Source organism: Erinaceus europaeus, chromosome 19 (assembly GCF_950295315.1).
Source record: "Erinaceus europaeus chromosome 19, mEriEur2.1, whole genome shotgun sequence".
Classification (NCBI taxonomy): Eukaryota; Metazoa; Chordata; class Mammalia; order Eulipotyphla; family Erinaceidae; genus Erinaceus; species Erinaceus europaeus.
This window is the reverse complement of record NC_080180.1, coordinates 20,543,666-20,565,367: the sequence shown is the minus strand read 5'-3', so window position 1 is coordinate 20,565,367 and position 21,702 is coordinate 20,543,666. Positions and strand designations below refer to the sequence as shown.

At 48.2% G+C, this 21,702-nt stretch overlaps 1 protein-coding gene across 2 annotated transcripts in view; it reads right to left on the bottom strand.

The window, feature by feature from the left end:
- The window catches only part of RNPEP (arginyl aminopeptidase), a 29,343-nt gene extending 14,170 nt beyond the window's left edge, over positions 1-15,173 (bottom strand). Inside the window, exons 1-5 of one of the 2 annotated variants that reach the window (XM_060178537.1) lie at positions 14,669-15,173; positions 7,106-7,246; positions 6,689-6,837; positions 1,524-1,640; positions 788-1,023 (exon numbers count right to left, since the gene is read on the bottom strand). In XM_060178537.1, coding sequence (XP_060034520.1) covers positions 788-1,023; positions 1,524-1,640; positions 6,689-6,837; positions 7,106-7,246; positions 14,669-15,097 — 1,072 coding nt within the window. In that variant the 5' untranslated portion in view covers positions 15,098-15,173. Of the gene's footprint in view, positions 1-787; positions 1,024-1,523; positions 1,641-6,688; positions 6,838-7,105; positions 7,247-7,821; positions 7,926-14,668 lie in introns of those variants that run through there. The other variant, XM_016187683.2, reaches the window with a different exon arrangement.
- Positions 15,174-21,702: the final 6,529 nt, after the last annotated feature.

Sequence of the window (21,702 nt, the reverse complement as noted above, 5' to 3'; positions counted from 1 at the left end):
AAAGATAATATCAAGTGGGTGGCGATACATGTTACCATGCACAAGGATCTGGGTTCAAGCCCCACCTGCTGAGGGGACAGTTCAGGAGCGGTGAAGCAGTTATCTCTCTCTCTCCCCCTCTCTAACACCCTCTCCCCTCTCAGTTTCTCTCTGTCCTGTCTAGTAAAAATTTAAATTAGTGGTCAGGGAGGTGGCGCAGTGGATAAAGCATTGAACTCTCAAGCATGAGGTCCTGAGTTCGATCCCCGGCAGCACATGTGCCAGAGTGATGTCTGGTTCTTTCTCTCTCCTATCTTTCTCATTAATAAATAAATCAAATCTTTGAAGCCAGCTTAGATTTTTTGGGGGGGAGTGTGTGCTAAAGTCCAAGGACTTTAATTGTTGTCATCACAGGGTTTCACTGCCCCAGGCCAGCTTTTTCAAACAGAAAGAGAGACTCCACAGCTCTGAGGCCTCCCCAGTGCCACAACACTGCCAAGTGGTGTACCATGCTTGAACCGGGTTAGTACACACAGCAAGGCGGGCACCTTCCCAGGTGAGCTCGCCTATGAGCTCATTAGGTCAGTATGTTTTTTGAGACCCCCTCACCATTCCCACTGAGTTCATGGGTCGCTGTGAGATGGTGATGATTTGACTAAAATGAGCTTTTCCCCAGCCTTGGGCCTCCAGGGCCTTTCTCCAGCACTATCTGCACACTGCTACCTCCTCCTGTAAGCCCACCTGACTCCTGGAACTCCAGGAGCAGCCCCTCACACCCCCAGGCTCAGGGCCAAGAGGTTTGGCTCACCGAAGAGTGTGGTGGAGATCCTACGCTGGGCGTACATGGTGAAGCCCTCGTTGAGCCAGAACTCGCCCCAGTTGGCGTTGGTAACCAGGTTCCCAAACCAGCTGTGGGAGATCTCATGGATGATGACATCAGCCAGTGAGCGGTCCCCCGCCAGCAGGCAGGGAGTGACAAAAGTCAGGCACGGGTTTTCCATCCCTCCAAACGGAAAGGACGGCGGCATGAAGAGCACATCATACCTGCTGGGGAACTGGGGGTCAGGGAGTGCCCCCATCCCAGCAGAGAAATTCCCAGACCCTCTCCAGGCCCCTAGAGCTGCCACCTGGCTCCTTGATTCCCAGGGATGCCCCCTTCTGTGACAGCTCTCTTGAGTCCTCTGCTTGGCACCCTTCCTCTAAGAGGGCCACACCATCAGCTCTGTCACAGGGAGCAGGTGGTCAGCTTGAGATGACAAAGACCAAAGCAGAGCCGCTTATCAGCTGAAGTGTGAAGATGCCAGAGGGAAGCGTGGGGATGTGCGGTGGAACAAGAAAGGTCAGACAGCAAGCAGGTGATGTGCTCCACACCCAGCAGCTTAAGGTCCATTCTCATCACTTCCAGGCCATTCTCTCGCATGCCGCCCCCCTCCCTGACCTCCAGCCCCGGGGTTGGGAAGCTCTGCTCCAGCAGGCAGCAGGGACAGAGAGAGAAGCCAGAGGCGCAGCTGGACCAAGGACACGAGCGCCCATGGGATACCCACCTTCCCCAGACGTAGGGTCCGAAAAGCTTCTCCCCCGTTGCCAGGAATTCTTCTATCACCCCATCATACTCGTCCTTGGCCTCCTTGATCAGGCAGGGCTCAGCCCACACGTGGCTCCTATAGACGAGAGCACAGGGACAGGGACAGGGACACGGACACAAGGTGTAGGTGAGAGGCCGGCTCGGTGGCCTCACCCTGTATCATTTGAAGAAAAACACAGTTTCACATCTGAGCTGAATGTGATCATGCAGTCAGTCAGGGACACCAGGCGCAAGGTCAGGCCGCCTGCACAGAGGCAGGGGACTGTTCCCCACAACTGAGAGGAGAGAGCCCAAGGCGACCCTGTGTGTGGGGGGGGGCTGCCAGCCACCCCCATCCCTACAATAGGTTTGGCCCCACTGAGCTGCCATTTTCCAACTCTAATACCAAATATAATCTTGCAGAAGTTGTTTAACCTCTCTGCACCTTCATTTGCTCATCTTTAAAAGCAAGTGGTGAAGGGACAGGCAATGGTGCACCTGACTGAGCACACGTTACCATGCGCAAGAACCCAGGTTCAAGCCCCTGCACCCCACCTGCAGGGGGAAGCTTCACAAGCAGTGAAGAGTGTTGCAGCTGTCTCTCTTTATCCCTCTCTCTCTTCCCCCACCCCATCAGTTTCTCTCTATCCTACCACATACAAAAAAAAAAAAAAAAAAGGAAAAGGTAACAGCAGCAAATGCTGGAGAGGGTGTGGGGTCAAAGGAACCCTCCTGCACTGCTGGTGGGAATGTCAATTGGTCCAGCCTCTGTGGAGAACAGTCTGGAGAACTCTCAGAAGGCTAGAAATGGACCTACCCTATGACCCTGCAATTCCCCTCCTGGGGATAGATCCTGAGGAACCCAACACATCCATCCAAAAAGATCTGTGTACACATATGTTCTTGGCAGCACAATTTGTAATAGCCAAAACCTGGAAGCAACCCAGGTGTCCAACAACAGATGAGTGGCTGAGCAAGTTGTGGTATATATACACAATGGAATACTACTCAGCTGTAAAAAATGGTGACTTGACCATTTTCAGCCGATCTTGGATGGACCTTGAAAAATTCATGTTAAGTGAAAGAAGTCAGAAACAGAAGGATGAATATGGGATGATCTCACTCTCGGGCAGAAGTTGAAAAACAAGATCAGAAACGAAAACACAAGTAGAACCTGAAATGGAATTGGCGTATTGCACCAAAGTAAAAGACTCTGGGGTGGGTGGGTGGGTGGGTGGGGAGAATACAGGTCCATGAAGGATGATAGATGACATAGTGGGGGTTGTATTGTTAAATGGGAAACTGGGGAATGTTATGCATGTACAAACTATTGTATTTACTGTTGAACGTAAAACATTAATTCCCCAATAAAGAAATAAATTTTAAAAAATAAATAAATGTTAAAAAAAAATAGCCTCCAGGAGCAGTGGATTCGTGGTGCAGACACCAAATCCTAGTGATAACTCTGGAGGAAAAAATAATAATAATAATAATATAAAATACTATTTATTGGGGCTGGGGAGATAGCATAATGGTTATGCAAATGCCTTAAAAGCCTGAGGCTCTGAGATCTCAAGTTCAATCCCCAGCACCACCATAAGCCAGAACTGAGCAGTCCTCTGGTCTCTCTCTCTCAGTATCTTTCTCTCTGTATCTGCTCTTTCTCATTAAAATAAAGTAATTCAAAATATTTTTTTAAATACTATTTATTGGGCAGAGGTAGATAGCATAATGGTTATGCAAAGAGACTCTCATGCCTGAGATTCCAAAGTCCCAGGTTCAAACCCCTGCACCACCATAAGCCAGAGCTGAGCAGTGCTCTGGTAACAACAACAACAACAACAAAAACTGTTTCTTTATCCTAGGTGTAATAATTATTGTGATTATAAGGGAGAATGCCTTTACTCTTAGGTGTCCTGATTATCTTTTTATAAGATTTATCCATGGGAGTCGGGCGGTTAAGCGCATGTGGCACAAAGCGCAAGGACAGATGTAAAGATCCCGGTTCGAGGCCCTGCAGGGGAGTCGCTTCGCAGGCGGTGAAGCAGGTCTGTAGGTGTCTGTCTTTCTCTCCCCCTCTCTGTCACCCCCTCCTCTCTCCATTTCTCTCTGTCCTATCCAACAACGACAACATCATCATCAACAACAATAATCACAACAACAATAAAAAACAAGGGCAACAAGAAGGGAAAATAAATAAATATTAAAGATTTATCTTGGTGTTAACCAATGAGGGAGAGAAAACCAGAGCATCACTCTGGTATATATAATGCTGGTGATCAAACTCAAAACCTCATGCTTTTAAACCCAGCACTTTATCCACTGGGCTACCTCCTGGGCCCCCCAGGTTTCTTTTTTTTTTTCCTTTTAAATATTTATTTATTTATTTATTTATTCCTTTTTGTTGCCCTTGTTGTTTTATTGTTGTAGTTGTTATTGCTACTGATGTTATTATTATTGTTGTTGTTGTTATTATTGTTATTGATACCGTTGTTTGGATAGGACAGAGAGAAATGGAGAGAGGAGGGGAAGACAGAGACGGGGAGAGAAAGACAGACACCTGCAGACCTGCTTCACCACTTGTGAAGCGACTCCCCTGCAGGTGGGGAGCCGGGGGTGCTCGAACCGGGATCCTTATGCTGGTCCTTGCGCTTTGCGCCACCTGCACTTAGCCCACTGCGCTACCACCTGGCTCCCTAGCAGGTTTATTTTTAAATGGTCTAGTAAACAGAAAATCTAATCCACATATAAATAAAATGAATGTGAGGGTTGGGAGACAGCTCATCCAGTAGAGTGCATGCCTTCCATGTGTAAGACCTGAGTTTGAGGCCCAGCACTACATGGGAACAGCGTAGATGATATCTGGGAAACTCCACAGATGGTGAACTGTGCTGTAGTATCTCTCCTCTCTGTATATCTGTCTCTCTCTCTCTTTACTTGCTCGAAAATGAATGACAGACAGGAAGATAGCATAATGAGGAAAGTGTTGAGCTCTCAAGCATGATGGCCCGAGTTCCTTCCCCAGCATCACATGTGCCAGAGTGATACTCTCATTCTCTATCTTTCTCTCTCTCTCTCTTCTCATTAATAAAAAGTCCTTAAATTTTTTGAAAAAATAAAGAAAGAAGGGGAAAAAATTGGAGTAAGGAGGCCACTCAGCAGTGGTAGTTATACAGGTCTGAGGACCTGGGTTCACTCCCCAGCACTGCATATGTGAAAGAAAACTAGTATCACAAAATGTATGAAGGCATTCAATAGATCATTCTTGCAACTTTCTGTATGAAATTTTCAGGACAAAAAGAAGGGTAAACAGAGGTGAAAGGGCAGAGAACGCAGCTCAACGGGAAGTGAGGCCTCCTGTGAGTGCTTAAGGCCCAAAGCCAGTCATGGCCTTCAGGACTGAGCTGAGAGCAAAGCTCACCCACAGCTGAGCCTGTGCCTTGGCCAAGAGCCCCCACGCTCATGGCACTGTTTTCCACACAGCCGTGCTGGACCAAGAGGCAGACAGCAGAGCGGATGCATGCCAAGGACAGGAGGAAGAAAGGCTTCCTTTCTGTCCCTTCATGAACCTCGGGAGAGCCATGGAAGACAGTAATATTAGCTCTAAGTCTTGTAACTAACACTGTTAAGGACACCGCCAGCTCCAGGAACTGAGAGCAGGGTCCAGAGATAAAAATCAGTCACGGCTCTGGCCAACCTCTGAGCCTCTCAACCCAGGACAAAGCTGTACCGGCAGATAGCACGACAGCCAGGAACAACCTGCACTCTTGGTCAAATTTCCCAGGAAAACTTCCCGAATCCTTATGGCTAATAAATCCATCAAGCTTCACTGGAGGTGAACTCATAGGTTCAAGTTTATGCATCTGGTGAAGGAGAGAGAGAGAGAGAGAGAGAGAGAGAGAATAGGGAAGTCTCACTTCTCTCTCTGGTGGGAAACAATGAGCTTGAAGTCATTTATTTCCAGGAATTAAGTGCTAGAGAAAAATGGAACATTTGGCACAGAGTTTGAAAAAAGAAATGAGGGAGTTGGGCGGTAGCACAGTGGGTTAAGCGCATGTGGCATGAAGTACACGGACCGACGTGAGGATCCCAGTTTGAGCCCCCGGCTCCCCACCTGCAGGGGAGTCGCTTCACAGGCGGTGAAGCAGGTCTGCAGGTGTCTGTTTTTCTCTCCCCCTCTCTGTCTTCCCCTCCTCTCTCCATTTCTCTCTGTCCTATCCAACAATGACGACATCAATAACATTAACAATAATAACTACAACAATAAAACAAGGGCTAGAAAAATGGAATAAACAAATATTTTTTAAAAAATTAAATAAATAAATGAAGCATCACTGCTAGAAGGGAATTTAGAACTTAAAGATGCCACTGGGGCCAGGTGGTGGTGCAACTGGTTAAGCACATACACTATAATGCACAAGGACCCAGGTTTCAAGCCCCCAGTCCCCACCTGCAGGGGGAAAGCTTCACAAGTGGTGAAGCAGAGCTGCAAATGTCACTCTGTCTCTTTCTCCTTCTCTATCTGCCCTCCCTCTCAATTTCTCTCTGTCCTATTGAATTAAATAAAGTTAAAAATATTTTTAAAAACCATTATTTAAAAAGATGCTAATAAATAATAAAGTTCAATCTTCTAAAATGAGTGTCTTCGGGACCAGGTGGTAGTGCACCTGGTTAAGTGCTCATATTACAATGTTCAAGGACCCAGGTTCAAGCCCCTGGTCCCTACCTGCAAGGAGGAAGCTTCATAAATGGTGAAGCAGTGCTGCAGGTCTCTCTGTCTCTCTTCCTCTCTGTCTCTCTCCCTTTCTCCCTCCCCCTTCCCTCTCGATTTCTGCCTGTCTCTAGCCAATAAATAAAATAAAATAAAATAAAATGAGTGCCTTAACTCTAAAGTCACTTCTAGGCAAGACAGCACAGGACGACAATTTCTGCAGATCTGCTTCCAGACAGCAGGGTTAGAACTGGAGGGAGGGAGGGAGGGGAAGGAAAGGGAGACAGGAAGAAACTCTGCCAGCTGCACTCTGCTGCCCACTTCCCTGTGGTAGGAGAGCTCTAGACCCAGAGAGAATTCCAGCTGCTCCCAGAACCACACCAGCAGGTCCACTGGTCAGAGGGCCCCTTGCCTTCAAGGTCTTTATCTCCTACCTGGGTCCAACTTTAGCAGAAACCAGATCTCCAATGGCCAAGGCAACCAGATAGGAGGGGATGGGCTGGTCCATATGGAAGAAGAACTTATTTGGACCTCGTTTCTCCCAGATGTTAGAACTCATCACAGCTGTGAAGCCATCTGGGACCTGTCAACAGAGGAACTTTCATTTGACCTGAGGAGTCTTCTACTCTCCAGTCTGTATGATGACAACAGTGACCTGGAGTCCATCTTTGGGAGCACAAAGGTTTCAAGAAACAGAAGGAATTTAGCACCAATGAAATTTCTGTAAGTGGAGGAATTTCCCAGAGGCCCCACTGGATGGATGTAATAATTTACCAGATAGAACATGGCCTGATGTCTGAAATTATATTTTGAATCCCAAGGGCAGACACATCTGAGCTTTGCCTGCTTACCTCAATAAGAGCTGAATACGTGAACTTCACTGCAGGAGTGTCAAAGCAAGGGAAGAAGGCTCGGTTCAGGACAGCCTGGCCCTGGGTGTACAGGAAGGGCTTCTTCTTTCCTGCAGTCTGCTCAGGAGACAGCCAGCAAACCTGGGAGAACACAAGGACATTGCCCTCCCTTCTTCATTTCTCTTTTCACCTCTCTTCCCACCCTTTCCCTCTCCTTCCTTCTTCCCTCCCTCCCCCTCCTTCCCTTCCTTCCTTCCTTCTTATAGAAGCAAAAAGACAGGGAGAGAGTGAAAGCAGCTTCCTTCAATGCAGTGGGGGTCATGCTTGAGCCTGTGTCATGCACGGGAGTACCACATAGTCTATTTATCTGACTGAACTATTTTGCTGACCCCAGAAAACACTTCAAGACTGGAGATGTAACTCAGTGGCAGAGTACCTACTTCATACATGAGACCCTGAGTTTGGCCTCTGGTACCAGAAGAGAGAGAGAGAGAGAGAGAGAGAGAGAGAGAAGATAGGGAGGGAGGAAGGGAAGAAGGGAGAATAAAAGAATAAAAGTGAAGAACATTTCAGAAATGTCTCTCCCTAGCTGAGCTCAAGTGAGCCAGAGAAAGGAGCAGTTTGCAGGGGAAATCTTGGGTCACCATTCAGTCTCTCCTGGATCTGTCTGGGAAACTCTCCTGTGTATTCAGCCCATGCCAAGGTACTGCACATACTTCATAGGGAGCAGACACTCCTCACTGGACCCCATGGGCCATCTCCGGAATCCCAGCCTGGCCTCTGAGCTCCCTCCTCTCTTCTGGCCCCCTCTGGATGCCCTGCTCCCTGTAAGACGGAGACACCACCACATCAAACCTTCCTCCGTTGCTTTAGTACCTCCCATGTGGAGCTAGGGCCCAGAACTGAGTCCATGCATGGCAAGGCAGGCACCCTACCTGGTGAGCTAGCTCTGCAGCCCTGGCTGACTTTCTGTTCCTTCCTGTTCTCCTTTAATCAAGGGCAGATCTGAGCCATCACAAACGCAACTGTTGCCCAGCACAAAAAAAAGGTCCCTCATGGCACAGGTATGAATGAGGGTAGGGGACAAGGACATGTCAAAACCAAATGCCATTCCAAATTGAGGAAAGGACTAGATGATTCCAGAAAAATGTCATCAGAACACAAAAAAGCATTTTGGCTGGATCTCAAAAACTGAAAGGGAGAAGACATTCTTTTCTCTTTCTCTTTTTAAAGATTTTATTTATTTATCTTTTAAATATTTATTCCCTTTTGTTGCCTTAGTTGTTTTATTGATGTTATTGATGTCATTGTTGTTGGATAGGACAGAGAGAAATGGAGAGAGGAGGGGAAGCCAGAGAGGGGAGAGAAAGAAAGACACCTGCAGACCTGCTTCACTGCCTGTGAAGCGACTACCCTGCAGGTGGGGAGCCAGGGGCTCAAACTGGGATCCTTACTCCAGTCCTTGTGCTTTGTACCACCTGCACTTAACCCGCTGCACTACCGCTCAACTCCCAAAGATTCTATTTATTAATGAGAAAGAAAGATAGGAGGAGAGCAAGAGAGAAAGAACCAGACTTCACCCTGGTATATGTGCTGCCAGGGATTGAACTCAAGACCTCATGCTTGAGAGTCTAATGCTTTATCCACTGCGTCACCTCCCAGACCACTTCTTTTTTAAATTTTTATTTTATTATGTAGTGACAGACATGGAGAGGGAAGAGGGAGAAAGAGAGGGAGAGAGACACCTGTAGCACTGCTTCACTATTAATGAAACTTCCCCCTTGTAAGTGGGGACCAAAGGCTTGAACCTGTGTCCTCATGGACTGCAGCATGTGCCTTCAACCAAGTGCACCACCCAACTCTCGCACTCTTCCCCCCCCCCCCCCCGTTTTAAAGATTTTACTTATTTCTTGGCAGAAGAAGGAAACAGAGAAGCAGAACAGCACTATGGCACACGCAATACCAGGGACTGAACTCAGTACTTGATGCTTCCAAGGCCAATACTCTAACCACTGTGCCTCCTGTGTCACATCGTTAAGGAGGTAGGCAGTCACAGAAAAGACACGGAGGGATGCCAGCTCTGGGTGGTCAGGTTCCAGACACCAAAGTGGGAGGTGTGATGAAGGCTTGACTCACAGGTAGTTGAGACACTTTTTTTTTTTCAATTTTCTCTTTTTTGCCCTTGTTTGGTTTTTTTGTTGTTGTAGTTATTGTTGTTATTGATGTCGTCATTGATAGATAGGACAGAGATAAATGGGGAGAGGAGGGGAAGACAGAGAAGGGGAAAGACAGACACCTGGTCCAGGAGGTGGCGCAGTGACAGGGCTTTGGACTCGCATGCATGAGGTCCTCAGTTCGATCCCAGGCAGCGCATGTGCCACAGTGATGTCTGGTTTTTTCTCTCTCCTCCTATCTTTCTCATTAATAAAAATATAAATAAAATCTTTAAAGGGTGAGGGTATGGTATAATGGTTAGGCAAAGAGACTTTCATGCCTGAGGCTCTCAAGTCCCAGGTTCAATCTCCCACACTGCCATAAGCCAGAGCTGAGCACTGCTCTGGTAAAAAAAATAAAATAAATAAAAATAAAAAACACGATACCTGCAGACCTGCTTCACCACCTGTGAAGCAACTCCCCTGCAGGTGGGGAGCCTCAGCCTCAAACCGGGATCCTTATGCTGGTCCTTGCACTTTGCACCACGAGCGATTAACCCGTGGCGCTACCGCCCAACTCCCAAGACACTATTTTTAAGAGACATAAAGAGGGAGTCGGGCGGTGGCGCAGCGGGTTAAGCGCACGTGGCGCGAATCACAAGGACCATCGCAAGGATCCGGGTTTGAGCCCCCGGCTCCCCACTGCAGCGGAGTCGCTTCACATGCGGTGAAGCAGATCTGCAGGTGCCTGTGTTTCTCTCCTCCCTCTGTCTTCCCTCCTCTCTCCATTTCTCTCTGTTTTATCCAACAACAACGACATCAATGACAATAATAACCACAGCTATAAAGCAAGGGCAACAAAAGCGAATAAATGTTTTTAAAAAACAAGAGACATAAAGAAGCTACTATGGGATGTCAAGTCTTTCTCTGCTTGGGTGTGCAAGTTGAGTAAGTCTCCTGGCCAAGGCTAAGTTAAGTTGACAGTGGGGAGAACTAGAGGCGCCATTTCAGCTCGGGGGTGAGGTTAACATCAATAGTCACACGTAGGAGTCGGGCGGTAGCGCAGCCGGTAAGTGCACGTGGCGCAAAGTGCAAGGATCAGCGTAAGGATCCCGGTTTGAGCCCCCGACTCCCCACCTGCAGGGGAGTTGCTTCGCAGGTGGTGAAGCAGGTCTGCAGGTGTCTATCTTTCTCTCTCCCTCTCTATCTTCCCCTCCTCTCTCCATTTCTTTTTTTTTTTTTTTTAATTTTGTTTATTGATCCATGAGAAATGGTAGGAGAAAGAGAAAGAACCAGACATCACTCTGTACATGTGCGCCAGGAATTGAACTGAGGACCTCATGCTTGAGAGTCCAATGCCTTATCCACTGCACCACCTCCCGGAGCACTCCTCTCTCCATTTCTCTCTGTTCTATCCAACAACAACGACATCAATAATAGCTACAACAAACTATAACAATAAAACAACAAGGGCAACTAAAGATAATAAATAAATATTTTAAAATAATAGTAATAACTACAACAATAAAACCACAAGGACAACAAAAGGGAATAAGTAAATAAATATTTTTAAAAAATTTTTAAATAGTCAGACGTGTCTACAATATAATGCAATAAAAAAGGCATCTTAGTGATCTGGGAGGTAGCACAGTGGATAAAGCACTGGACTGTCAAGCATGAGATCCTAAGTTCAATTACTGGCAATACATGTACCAGAGTGATGTCTGATTCAATCTTTCTCTCTCTTCCTATCTTTCTCATTAAATAAATAAATAAAATCTTTTAAAAAGAAGAAAGAAATCTTATGGCTGATGGGGGAGACAGCATAATGGTTATGCAAAGAGACTCTTAAGCCCAGGGCTGGGGAGACAGCATAACGGTGATGTAAAAGGTTTTCATGCCTGAGTGTGCAAGATCCCAGGTTCAATACCCAGCTCCACCATAAGCCAGAGCTAAACTGTGCTCTGGTTTCTGTATCTTCCTCTGTATCAGTCTGTCTCTTTCTCTCTCTCTAAAATAAAATACAATATTTTTTTAATTAAAGAAAAAAACTCTTATGCCTGAGGCTTCAAGATCTCAGGTTCAATCCTCAAACCACTGTAAGTCACAGCTAAGCAATGCTGTGGTAAGGGGGGGGGGGAGAAGAAGAAGGAGAAGGAAGAGGAGGAGGAGGAGGAGGAGGAGGAGGAGGAGGAGGAGGAGGAGGAGAAGAAGAAGAAGCATTTTAGGCCTGGGGAGACAGCTCACTGAGTCCACCATCTTACCTCACCAGGCACAGCATGTGCCAGAGTAATTAATGTTCTGGTTCTCTCTGTCCCATTGATAAAGCGAATAAATATATTTAAAAAGATAGAAACAGAGAGGTAACCCCTACCCCAGACCTCCATCAGGGGCAGGAAGGGAAGAAAACAAAGCTTCCTTCCGTGTAATAGGTATGATGCAGCAGTAAATTTAATCCCCGATACTGCAAATGTCAGAGGTGCTCTGGTCTCGGTATCTCTCTGTCTATCTGTCTGTCTCATAAAACAAGGAAAGGCCCAGGAGGTGGTGCAGTAATGGGGTTCTGGACTTACAAGCCTGAGTTCCTTAGAGCCCTGACATTAAATATGCCAAAGTTATGCTCTGGCTCCTTCCCTCTCTCTCTTGTGAAGTAAATAGAATATTCTTAAATAAATAAACATTAAAAAAAACTTATTTACCCCAGCTCCCCACCTGCAGGGGAGTCGCTTCACAGGCAGTGAAGCAGGTCTGCAGGTGTCTGTCTTTCTCTCCCCTCCTCTCTCCTCTCTCTATTTCTCTCTGTCCTATCTAACAACGACGACATCAATAACTACAACAACAATGAAAAACAAGGGCAACAAAAGGGAAAATAAATAAATATAAAAAAATTAAAAGAAAAAACCGTATTTAACTTTTGTCAACCACAGGGACTTATGCCTGACATATCAATTTTTTTTCTTGCATCTCTGAGGTCACCCAAGTGTGACTTCACTGCTGTGTAGCTAGAGAGAGAGAGAGAGAGAGAGCAAGAATAAGAGACACACAGAGAGATACCAGAGCACCAGAACTTCCTCCAGTGCAATGACACTTCCCATGTGGTGCCAGGGATCAGACCTGGGTTCCAGGCTTAGCAAAACACTCTACCTAGTAAGCTAGCTCTCTGATCCACTAGCATATTTTAATCATTTTTCATGTGGTGCCTGGGGATTAGCTGAAGACCTCCCTGTCCCAGTTTTTTTTAAAAAATTAGTTGACTGATTTATGAGAGAAAGCCAAAACATCACTCTGGCATATGCAGTGCTAGGGGTGGAACATGGGACTTCATCTTTGCAAGTGTTGTGCTTTTACCACTGTGCCAGCTCATGGGCTGCTCTGGTCCAACTTTTAAATTCTATATATTTAGAGATAAAGACAAAGAAACAGAGGGGGGCACCAAAGCACAGCTCCACCACCCATGACGTTCCCCTTGGTGCTGCCCGTGGTGGTCACCACACGTGGTGCTGGGGACTGAGCCCAGGGCCTCGAGCACAGCAAAACACAGGTTCTTAACCCTTAATAAATAGTGGTCATCACCCTGTTCCACCCACTCTGCACTCCTTGAGTTTTTTATGACATTAAAAAAAATAAGAAGAGGCCTAGGACACAATAGAAAAATCAGAGGCAGCGGTAGATAGCATAATGGTTCCGCAAAGAGACTCTACTGCCTGAGTCTCCAAAGTCCCAGGTTTTGTCCTTCACATCACCATAAGCCAGAGCTGAGCAGTGTTCTGGTAAAAAAAAAAAAGGGGGGGGGTCGGGCGGTAGTGCAGTGGGTTGAGCGAACATGGCGCAAAACGCAAGGATCAGCGTGAGGATCCCAGTTCAAGCCCCGGGCTCGCCACCTGCAGGGGAGTCACTTCACAAGTGGTGAAGCAGGTCTGTAGGTGTCTATCTTTCTCTCCCCATCTGTGTCTTCCCCTCTTCCCTCCATTTCACTCTGTCCTATCCAACGACGATGACATCAATAACAACAATAATAACTACAACAATAAAACAAGGGCAACAATGGCAAGAAGAAAGAAACGCAGCTGCCATTCATGTAGACCTTAAGGTGCCAAGGACAGTTCTTTGCAAAGCATGGGTCTGGGCCATGATGTCTAAAGTGAACGCTTCTGGGAGGTGGCACAGTAGGTAGAGTGCAGGGTTAACAATCAGAGGGTCCTGAGTTCAATGCTGAACTGTATTAGTCAGCGGGAAGCTCCAGTTCCCCCTCATTACGCCAGAGCTGAGCTGTGATCCAGTTTAAAACAGTAAAAATAAAACTGAGGGCTGGGGAAACAACACAATGGCTATGAAAAAAGACATTCACACCCCCGGCACTAAAGGTTCAGTCCCCAGCACCACCATAAGCCAGAGCTGAGTAGTGCTCCGGTAAAAGTAATAAATAAATAAATAAATATCAAAGCTATTTGGTTTTGGTGTTTAGCTGGAGGATATTTTCAATCAAGTTGGGAGGGAGGGGACGCTTGATTTTTCCTGCTACCCTGTAAATTTTCTAGTTCCTGCCCCAAACCAGGAACAAAAATATATAGCAGACCAAACTATCATCTGAGTTACCCGCCCCAGGGTCCTACGCTTCTCCTTTGCCTTCAAAGGAGATCAGCTTGCATTAGTCTAAACTTTCATTTTTAGACAAGTTCTACCTGTTCACATATCCGCCAATCCCCTAAGAGAAAATGGAAGCAAAAATGCCCTTTACTCTAGGAGTGAAAGGAACCTTCCAGCCACGTCCGCAAATTCTTATCTCTGCTACGTGTGTGCAGTTTGCATCTGCGCCTAGTAAGAGCTTTCTGACTGTATGATGAAAGCACCTAACTTTCCATCCTTTTATTTGTAATAACCTCCCCATCAAAAAAAGAAAAGGGCGAGGGAGAGAGGGAAGGAAGGAGGGAAGAAGGGAGAAAAGGAGAAAGAGAAAGAGGGAGGGGGAAAGAAGGAAAGACTTCAGAGTCGACAGCGAGAGGGTCAGGTGCACAGCCCAGCGCGCCCTAGCTCCTGTCCCCGCTTGCGAGGCTCTGCCGCTAAATCGCCGCAGGAGGGAGGCTGCCCGGGCCGCCAGGAAGGGCCGGAACAAAGGCCTGAGTCACCGGGCCGAGCGGCAGCCCGACCCCGGCTGCGAGGAAGGAGGCGCCGAGGCCTTGACCACGAGGACCCAGGAGCAGCGCCGGGCGGCCACACTAGAAGCGATTTGCGCCGAGGTCCTCATTCACGAGGTGGTAGAGGGGACCCCGGGGGCACAGCCGGGGCGGGCACCGGTCGGACCCGGGCCCCCTGCCCTCCCTCGCTGCGCGTGGAGGAAAAGAGGGTCCCCGGAGGCGGGAAGGGGGGCAGTGCGGCGGGGCGGGGCGGGGCCGGAGCGGTGGGCACTCACCCCGGGTCCCTCCCCGACGCGGTAGCTGAGCCGCAGCTCGAAGCAGGCGCCGCGGGCCCAGGGCTGCGGGGGCACCACGCACAGGGCCTGGCCGTAGCGCGCGAAGGGCTCGGTGCGGAAGGCCGCGGGCTCCCAGGCCGGCTCCTCCGCGCCCGAGCGCGCCCGCCGCAGCGCCGCGGCCGTCACCTCCAGGCACTGGTGCGAGTCGAGCCGCAGCTCGGGGGCGCCGTCGGGCTCCAGGCAGCAAAGTTCCAGCACGGCCGTGCCGCGCAGCGCCCGCGTCCCCGGCGGCCCGAAGTCGGCGCGCAGCTCCAGCGACAAGTGGCGCATCTGGAAGGCGCGGAAGCTGGAGGCCGTGGCCACGTCCACCGCGCTCGCCGAGTGCAGCGGCCGCCCGGCCGTGCCGTCCCCGGGCCCCGCGCCCGCCATGGCCCTGCCGCGCTGCGTTCCCGCTGGGGACTGGGGACCAGAGAGCGGGGACCCGGGGCCAGGGACGGTCCTTGGCCAAGCCCCGCCCCGGGCCCGCCCCCAAGGCGCCCCGCCCTGCCCCCGAATCTGCCACCTCCTTGGGTTTCTCTTTTTCTCCCCCTTCTTCTTTTACATTATTTGAATAGGAAGGAGAGGTATACACCTGCAGCCCTGCTTCGCCACCCGTGAAGCTTTCTTTCCCCTGCAGGTGGTGACTACGGGCTTGAACCCGGGTCCTTGTGTATGGTGATTGTATGCTAAATTAGGTGCCCCAGGGCCTGGCCCCAAAACCTGACACATTTTTCTCCCCTCTTCCTGGCAAAGCACGGGACTGTGCACGCCAGAGGATGGTGGAATGACTTAGTCCACGTGTGTGGCCACTCATCCCACTGAGTGTCCCCGTAGCACCTTTATGTTGTTGTTTTCTTTTACCAGAGCACTGGCTAGCTCTGGCTTGTGGTGGTGGTGATGGGGATTGATTTGGGACTTCGGAACTTTAGGAATGAGAGTCACTTTGCACAATCATTCTGCTATCTACCCCTGCCCTGGCACGCCCTTCTCTGTTCCTTGATCACCTGCCCCTGTACTCACCCCACCTGTGGTGTGTGGGTACAGCCCAGACTGAGCTCACACCGCACACACACACACACACACACACCCTCATGAGGACTGTCACTCTGGGCAAGTCCCTACCCCCTCCCAGAACCCCAATAAGAAGAATCTTCAAAGTCGCCATCTGCAATAATATCTACCCCACCTTGAGCACTAATGCATTTGTTAAACATGGTAGTTCACACACACTGGGCCAGGGTTCAAGGTTCAGTGCCCAAGGACTCCAGGCACCCCCTTCTTTACATTTCTTCTGGCAAGGACCAGGTATCTACAGAAGCCCAGGGCAGTAGCACAGCGGGTTAAGTGCACATGGTGCAAAGCACAAGGACAGTGTAAGAATCTGGGCTCAAGCCCCCCCCCCCCACACACACACACTGCTCCCCACCTACAGGGGAGTCGCTTCACTGGTGGTGAAGCAGGTCTGAAGGTATCTTTCTTTCCTTTTTTTTTTAATATTTATTTATTTATTTTCCCTTTTGTTGCCCTTGTTTTTCATTGTTGTTGTAGTTATTGTTGTTATTGATGTCGTTGTTAGATAGGACAGAGAGAAATGGAGAGAGGAGGGGGAGAGAGAGAGACACCTACACACCTGCTTCACTGCCTGTGAAGCGGCTCCCCTACAGGTGGGGAGTCGGGGGCTCAAACCGGGATTCTTTAAAAAAATATATTTATTATTTATTCCCTTTTGTTGCCCTTGTTGTTTTATTGTTATAGTTATTGTTGATGTCGTTGTTGTTGGATAGGACAGAGAGAAATGGAGAGAGGAGGGGAAGACTGAGAGGGGGAGAGAAAGATAGACACCTGCAGACCTGCTTCACTGCTTGTGAAGTGACTCCCCTGCAGGTGGGGAGTTGGGGGCTCGAACTGGGATCCTTACTCTGGTCCTTGTGCTTTGTGCCATGTGCGCTTAACCCACTGCGCTACCACCCAACTCCCGGTGTCTATATTTCTTTCCCCCTCTCTGTCTTCCCCTCCTCTCTCCATTTCTCTGTCCTATCCAACAACGATGACATCAATAACAATAATAACTACAACACAATAAAAAAAAAGGGCAACAAAAGGGAAAATAAATATAAAAAATTAAAAAGAAAAAAAGAAGCCCGGTAGTTTCTCTTGTGGAAGTAAATGTAAGTCAAGAGAAAAGTAATAGGTTTCCCGATCAGCCCTCAGAAATATTTTCCTTTGAGGCAAGCTAGGAAGGGGATTAAAGACACCCTCCCCTTTTTGGTTTTTACATCAAGGGCCTGACACTCCTCTCAAAGCAGATGCAGTGCACCCTTTTGTCACTTATTTTGTATTTTCTCTCATCTGGAGCGGACTTCTGCCCAAGAGATACTGGGACGTCTGCCCAGAGAGACACTGCGCTATTCAGGTGACAAAAGATGTTAATGTGTGCCCCATGGAAAGCATCACCCTCACTTCTGATTGCATCATGGTCCATGTGGTGTGAACTTTTTTTTAGCCAAAGCACTGCTCAACTCCAGTTTATGGTGGGGGGGTGGGGGGGATTGAACCTGGGGTTTTGGAGCCTCAGGCGTGAGATTCTCTGCATAACCATTAAGGTATTTACCCCGCCCTAGTGTGAACTTCTATCATGGAAATTTCTCCTCTTCAGTTTATAAACGCACCTCTGCCCTAGACTGGAGAGAAGCAGCCTGGCCCTTCAACAGGCGGAAATGTAACAACTCTAAAATCAAAATCAAGAGGAAGTCCTTTTGTCTTTTTCTCCCCTTGCCATGGTGGTGATTTTGTAGAACTTCACCCAGGCTTGGCTGAGCCGGTAGAGCAGTTCTGCTTTCTCTGCCTTGGCTGCTGCTTCTTCTTCTTCTCCTTCTCCTTCTCCTTCTCCTTCTCCTTCTCCTTCTCCTTCTCCTTCTCCTTCTCCTTCTCCCTTTTTCTTTGTAACATTTGTAGAAGTAGGTCCATTGTCAGCTTCCTTTTTCTTCTGTGTGGTTGGGATCCACAACCCTTCTGACATGAAGGCATCTTTTTTCTCTCTCTTTTTTTTAGTTTTATTTATTCCCTTTTGTTGCCCTTTGTCGTTTTATTGTTGTAGTTATTATTGTTGTTGTTCTTAATGTCATTGTTGTATAGGACAGAGAGAAATGGAGAGTGGAGGGGAGGACAGAGAGGGGGAGAGAAAGACAGACACCTGCAGACCTGCTTCACCAATCAACTCCCCTGCAGGTGGGTAGCCAGGGGCTCAAACAAAGGCATCTTTCTTACTCATCAGCAGAGAACCCTCTAAAGAAACTGTAGGGAACTTTACATGAAAGAAGTCTTCTTCTATGTGTTTCCTAGTCTTACAGTGTTAACATATATTTATTTTACTAGATTCCTAAGGTAGTTTGTTTTTTCTTTTAGCTCCACATGAAGTCAATGTTAGTTTTATTTTTCCTTTTTGTTTGTTTCTGCATAAACATTATGTCATCTCCCCAGCCCCCCCCCCATATTTATTTACTTATTTTGCTACTGGGGTTATTGCTAAGGCTTGGTGCTTGCAGCTCCCAATAGTTTTTTTTCCTCCCCTTCTTTTTTTTTTTAATAATTATCTTTATTTATTGGATAGAGGCAGCCAGAAATCACGAGGGGAGGGGGAGATCGAGGAGAGACAGAGAGACACCTGCAGCCCTGCTTCATCACTCGTGAGGCTTCCCCCTGCAAGTGGGGACCAGAGCTCGACCTGAGTCCTTGTGCATTGTAACGTGTGTGCTCAGTCAGGTGCACCATCACCCCCCCTTCTTTCTAATAGAAGTGGGAGACAGAGACGTGCTGCTCCATTGCTTGCAAAGCTTCCCCTTTGCAAATGTAGACTGGAGGCTTGAACCTCAGGTCATCAGGCATGATAATATGTGTACTCTATACCAGGTCCCAAGAATTTATTTACTAACATAAGCTTTTTTTTAATTTAAAAAAAAATATTTTTAAAGTATTTTATTTATTTATTTATATTTTTGAGAGAGATGCAGAGAGAGAAAGACACAGTGAGAAACACCAGAGCACTGTTCAGCTCTGGCTTATGGTGGTGTGGGGGATTGAACCTGGGACTTCGGAGCCTCAGGCATGAGAGTTTCTTTGCATGACCATTATGCTATCCCCACCCTTTAAAAAAATTTTTTATTATTTATTTTCCCTTTTGTTGTCTTTGTTGTTTTACTGTTGTTGTAGTTATTGTTGCTGTTGTTGATGTCATTGTTGTTGGATAGGACAGAGAGGAATTGGAGAGAGGAGAGGAAGACAGAGACCCTGGGGGAGAGAAAGACAGACACCTGCAGACCTGCCTCCCCACCTGTGAAGCAACTCTCCTACAGGTGGGGAGCGGGGCTGAAACCAGGATCCTTACACTGGTCCTTGTGCTTTGAGCCATGTCTGCTTAACCCGCTGTGCTACCGCCCAACCCACTGCACTACCGCCCGACCCCCTAACATAACCTTCTTATGTTCCCCATGTGTCTAACTAACCTGCTTCAGTAAGTTATGCAATTTAATCACTGAGACATTTCCCAGACCTTTAGTTTATTTCTTTTTCATTTTTATTTTTTTATTATCTTTATTGGGTAGAGACAGCTAGAAATAGAGATAGGAGGGGGAGGCAGAGAGGGAGAGACAGAGACCTGCAGGCCTGCTTCACCGCTTGCAAAGACTCCCCCCTGCAGGTGGGGACTTGGGGCTCAAACCCAGGCCCTTGCACATGGTAACATGCCACCACCCAGCTCCCCAAGACTACATTTGTAAAAATACATATTTATTTTTCATAAGAAAGGAAGAGGGAGGGGCCAGGTGGTGCCGTACCTGGTTCTTCTTCTTCTAGCGTTTGCCCTTCTTCCGTAGCCAGTCAACAGCGTCAGGTTGAGCCTGATGTCAAGTTTCGAGACCTCCTTTGAATCTGGAGAGGTGGCAGTCGTTGACTATGTGGGTCATAGTCTGTCTGGAGCCGCAGGGGCAGTTCGGGTCGTCTCTGGCTCCCCAGCGATGGAACATAGCGGCGCACCGGCCATGGCCTGTTCGATAGCGATTGAGGAGGGCCCAATCATAACGTGCTAGGTCAAAGCCGGGTTGACGCTTGCAGGGGTCTGTGATGAGGTGTTTGTTCTTCACCTCAGCTGACTGCCAACTCTGTTTCCAAGAGACTGGAACAGAGAAGTTCAGTGTAGGCGTAGGGGACCAGATTGGGTGACGAGACGTCAAGCGTTGGACAGGGTGGGCGAAGATATCCGCGTATATTGGCAGGTCCGGTTGAGCGTAGACGCGGGAAATGAACTTAGAGGATGCCGCATCCCGACGAATATCTGGCGGGGCGATGTTGCTAAAGACTGGCAGTCATGGAACCGGGGTGGAACAGATGGTTCCAGAAATTATCCTCATGGAGGAATATAATTTGGAATCGTCCAAGTGGACATGGGGGCTACGGAACCATACTGGGGCACAGTATTCTGCAGTGGAATAGCATCATGCCAGAGAGGATGATCGTAGTGTGGAAGCGCTCGCGCCCCATGAGGAGCTGGCCAGTCTTGCAATGATGTTATTCCTCGCGCCCACCTTTGCTGCAGTTTTTATGAGATGTTCCTGAAATGACAGGGTGCGATCGAGAGTAACGCCAAGATAGACTGGCTGGGCTTCATGCCGGATGGATTCTCGTATCGCCAAGCTGCACATTAAGCTCACGCGAGGCCGAGGCACAGTGTAGATGGAAAACAGATGATACCATTTTTGCAGTGCTAGGGATTAGTCGCCATTTTTTACAGTAATCAGATATCAGAGACATATCTTTCGTGAGTGTTTCGTCGAGGATGTCGAACTTGGATGCCTGAGTTGCACAGAGTTGTACCTGGTTGAGTGCATGTACAATGCGCATGGACGTGGGTTCAAGCCCCCGGCCCCACCTGCAGGCAGAAAGCTTTGAGAGTGGTGAAGCAGTGCTGCAGGTGTCTCTCTGTTTCTTTCCCTCTCTATCACCCCCTTCCCTCTTGATTTCTGGCTGTCCTTATCCAATAAACAAATAAAAAAATTAATAATAATAAAAAAAAGTGGTCCATGAGGTGGCGCAGTGATAAAGCTTTGGACTCTCCAGCATAAGGTCCTGAGTTCGATCCCCGGCAGCACATGTGCCAGAGTGATGTCTGGTTCTTTCTCTCTCTTCCTATCTTCCTCATTAATAAATAAATAAAATCTTTAAAAAAGAAAGAAAGAAAGAAATGAAGAAAGGGAGCTGGTGGTAGCGCAGTGAATTAAGTGCCCATGGCACAAAGCACAAGGACCAGCCTAAGGATCCCAGTTCAAGCCCCTGGCTCCCCTCCTGAAGGGGGGGGCTGCTTCACCAGTGGTGAAGGAGGTCTGCAGGTGTCTTTCTCTCCCCCGGGGTCTCTGTCTTCCCCTCCTCTCTCTAATTCTCTGTGTTCTGTCCAACAACAACAGCATTAACAATGGCAAGAGCAGTAACAAGGGCAACAAAAATGGGGAAAATGATTTCCAGGACCAGTGGATCTGTAGTGCAGGCACTGAGCCCGAACCAGAACATCATGCTGGTCACACTGGTGAAGCCTCAAGCATGCAGTTCTAAATTTAATCCTCAGAAAAGCCAGTTAGTCTGTTTATTTAAGTGTCACGTGCAGTCCAGTAGTTGGTGCAAAAGCTGAAGTGTTGGAATGGAGAGCAGGAAGTACCAAGTTGAGTCTCTGGTGCTGCATGTGCCAGAGTGATACTCTGATTCTCTTCACCCCTCTCATACATAAATAAACTAATTTAAAAATCAACACTGCAGGAGTCGGGCAGTAGCAGCAGGTTAAGCGCACGTGGCGCAAAGCGCAAGGACCCGCGTAAGGATCCCGGTTCGAGCCCCCCAGCTCCCCACCTGCAGGGGAGTCCCTTCACAAGTGGTGAAGCAGGTCTGCAGGTGTCTATCTTTCTCTCCCCCTCTCTGTCTTCCCCTCCTCTCTCCATTTCTCTCTGTCCTAT